General features: G+C 52.2%; 1 protein-coding gene across 1 annotated transcript in view; it reads left to right on the plus strand.

Moving 5' to 3' along the window:
- The window catches only part of mmp15a (matrix metallopeptidase 15a), a 27,015-nt gene that overhangs the window by 18,437 nt on the left and 6,078 nt on the right, over positions 1-2,500 (plus strand). The window contains exons 6-7 of the mRNA XM_064337366.1: positions 1,040-1,113; positions 1,146-1,319. Of these exons, the coding sequence (XP_064193436.1) occupies positions 1,040-1,113; positions 1,146-1,319 (248 nt within the window). The remainder of the gene's footprint in view (positions 1-1,039; positions 1,114-1,145; positions 1,320-2,500) is intronic.

Below are 2,500 nucleotides of genomic sequence, written 5' to 3' on the forward strand. Positions count from 1 at the left end.
GTGAGTAGCTCCGCCCGCACAGGAAACAAGGGGCTTGTGTTCCCACCACCCCTACCACACCCCCACCACCTCCTCTCACAGCCCCCTCCCTCTCCTCCTCCCCCTTACACTTCCAGCCTGGAGGGAAAACCTGACAAACCTTCCCTTGGGGGGGCTTTCAGTATCCAAATTTACATAATTACTTCCTCATTTAGGTATTCATTTGTTTGCCTGGCAGTGACCTATCAATGGTGATTACTGCTTGCCCTACATTTCTCACATAATATCTATCCATTTCTGCAGTCAGCCATTTTGCAAAATAAAGAAAACAATTCAGGTTTAGTACTTATGTCAATGGATGAAACAGCAGTGCCTCTGCTCAGGATTCAAACCTGCATCACTCTAGTCACAGGTCCCGTTCGAGCCCCCTGCTGGTGAATGTGTGGAACTGGACTGCGGTAGGGGTGCTGCACTTTGTCAATTTTGGGTTCTTCGCCGTCGTCCTCGGGACACTCAGCCCATAGTGGGGTGCACAAGCTGCACAGATCTCCTGCCCACAGCTCTACAGACACAAAACTCAGCTCATCTCAGGCCAGTCCAGGACATATCATCAGTGATTATGGGCTGTGCGTGTGTGTGTGTGTGTGTGTGTGTGTGTGTGTGTGTGTGTGTGTGAGCGCGCGCGTGCGTGCGTGGGTGGAATGCAGGTGGGCTGTGTCTTTTATATCACACTTTGCCTAATCAGATAGTTGTGAGATGAGTTGTAAACCGCAGGCCTCTCCACAAATAGAATAAAACAGGCGTGCATTCGTGCAGCTGCATACTGCAAGCGGTTCGGGTCCTGTAACTTGCCTGAAAGTACAGCAGCAATGTCCTAACGTTTAGCTAGCCAGCCCAGGTCCATAATTATTGCACTGCCTAGCTGCATAAAGGTTCAGTTGCATTGGCTGGGAATGCACACTTGGGCCTCCCGCTTGGTAGGGGAGCTGTGGGTGTTCAGTCAGTGGTGTTCAGTAACTGACATTCTGTCTCCACCCCCTGGTTGCCCCTTTTCCTCCAGGAACCCCGGACGGCGCGCCCACTCGACCCTTGCCCACCGTCACCCCCCGTCGCCCCGCCCAGCCCGATCCCAGACCCCCAACAACCCCCCGAAACCCCCCAGCAACCCTCCCAGGCCGCCCAGCAACCCCCCGGGCCCGCCGAAAACTCCCCCCCACGTCCCCCCTCGCCGACCGGAACGTCCGCGCACCACCGACCGCCCCGACCACTACGGCCCCAACATCTGCGAGGGGAACTTCGACGCCGTCACCATGCTGCGGGGGGAGATGTTCGTCTTCAAGGTGAGTCGGGGGGGGGGCAAGGTCACAGATATGAAAAAAAACAACTAGATCTGCAGGAGTTCTCTTTCATGTACTCTTTAAACCAGTGGCAACCAGCCCTGTTCCTGGAGGTCTACCATCCTGTGAATGTTCACTCCAACCCTAACAAAGCCCCACCTCATTCAGCAGCCGGAGATCTCATTGAGCTGCTAATTATTAGAATCAGGTGTGCCAAATTAGTGTTGAAATGAAAACCTACAGGACAGTAGATCTCCAGGAACAGAGTTGGTCGCCGCTGCTCTTAAACCGAGATGAACGTCAGCGATTGGCCGGAGATCCTGCACCCGGGTCTAAATCAGTCCCTGATTGGAGGGGAAGAATGAAAACCCTCTACAGTACACCACTTCTGCCAGATATGGGCACCCCTTGATGCCAGACGCTCGAGAAGCTGAGTGGGGTTTTCATAAAATGCTTTCCCGTCTGATTCAGTACCAAGCAATGTGGCTGCCAGCGTGCGTCACACAGATTCGACCCTCAGCTTTTCGGGAGACAACGCCACCTCGCAATTCTGTTTCTATGGCGAGGCTCCTGAGCTGACAACACAGTACGCGCTGCAGTTTTCTTACAAAACAAGGCCGCTTTTATATTAAAACACAGTTTTGCGTGGACTACTCCTTGTAGAGAGTTATTGTGGGGGGGGGGGGGGAATTCGGTCAGCCGTGAAATTGACTAATGTAACAAGCATTTAGCAGGCATTCTCATCCGGAGCGTATTCGTTTATACAGATGGATGTAGCTGTAAATTCAGGTTAAGAAACTGCAACCGCATGTAAGGATATAACAACTGCAGTGTCCTACCTGGCAATCACACCTGTAACCTTTAGGTCAGGGGTGCACAACTCCGGTCCTGGGGGGGCTGGTCTGCGTGCTGGTTTTTAGTCCAGCCAGTTACATTCGTTTTAGTTTTATCTGACAGCTCTATAAACTACACTGGATCACTCCTGTACTTGAACACAGTAAAATCTTTAGGATACACTTGCAGTCCGCAGCTGGTGCTTACACAAACGTCGGATCAAGATAATGATTGAGGCAATTAAGTAATTGTGAGCAGAAGTTGGCACAGAGTCGTGAAACGGAACGGCCTTTGTTCTGCCCCCCCACCCCCAGCTTCATGGTCACAGCCCAGTTCCTCAACTGTTATAT

The sequence above is a fragment of the Anguilla rostrata genome, chromosome 5, assembly GCF_018555375.3.
Source record: "Anguilla rostrata isolate EN2019 chromosome 5, ASM1855537v3, whole genome shotgun sequence".
In the NCBI taxonomy this organism is placed as follows: domain Eukaryota; kingdom Metazoa; phylum Chordata; class Actinopteri; order Anguilliformes; family Anguillidae; genus Anguilla; species Anguilla rostrata.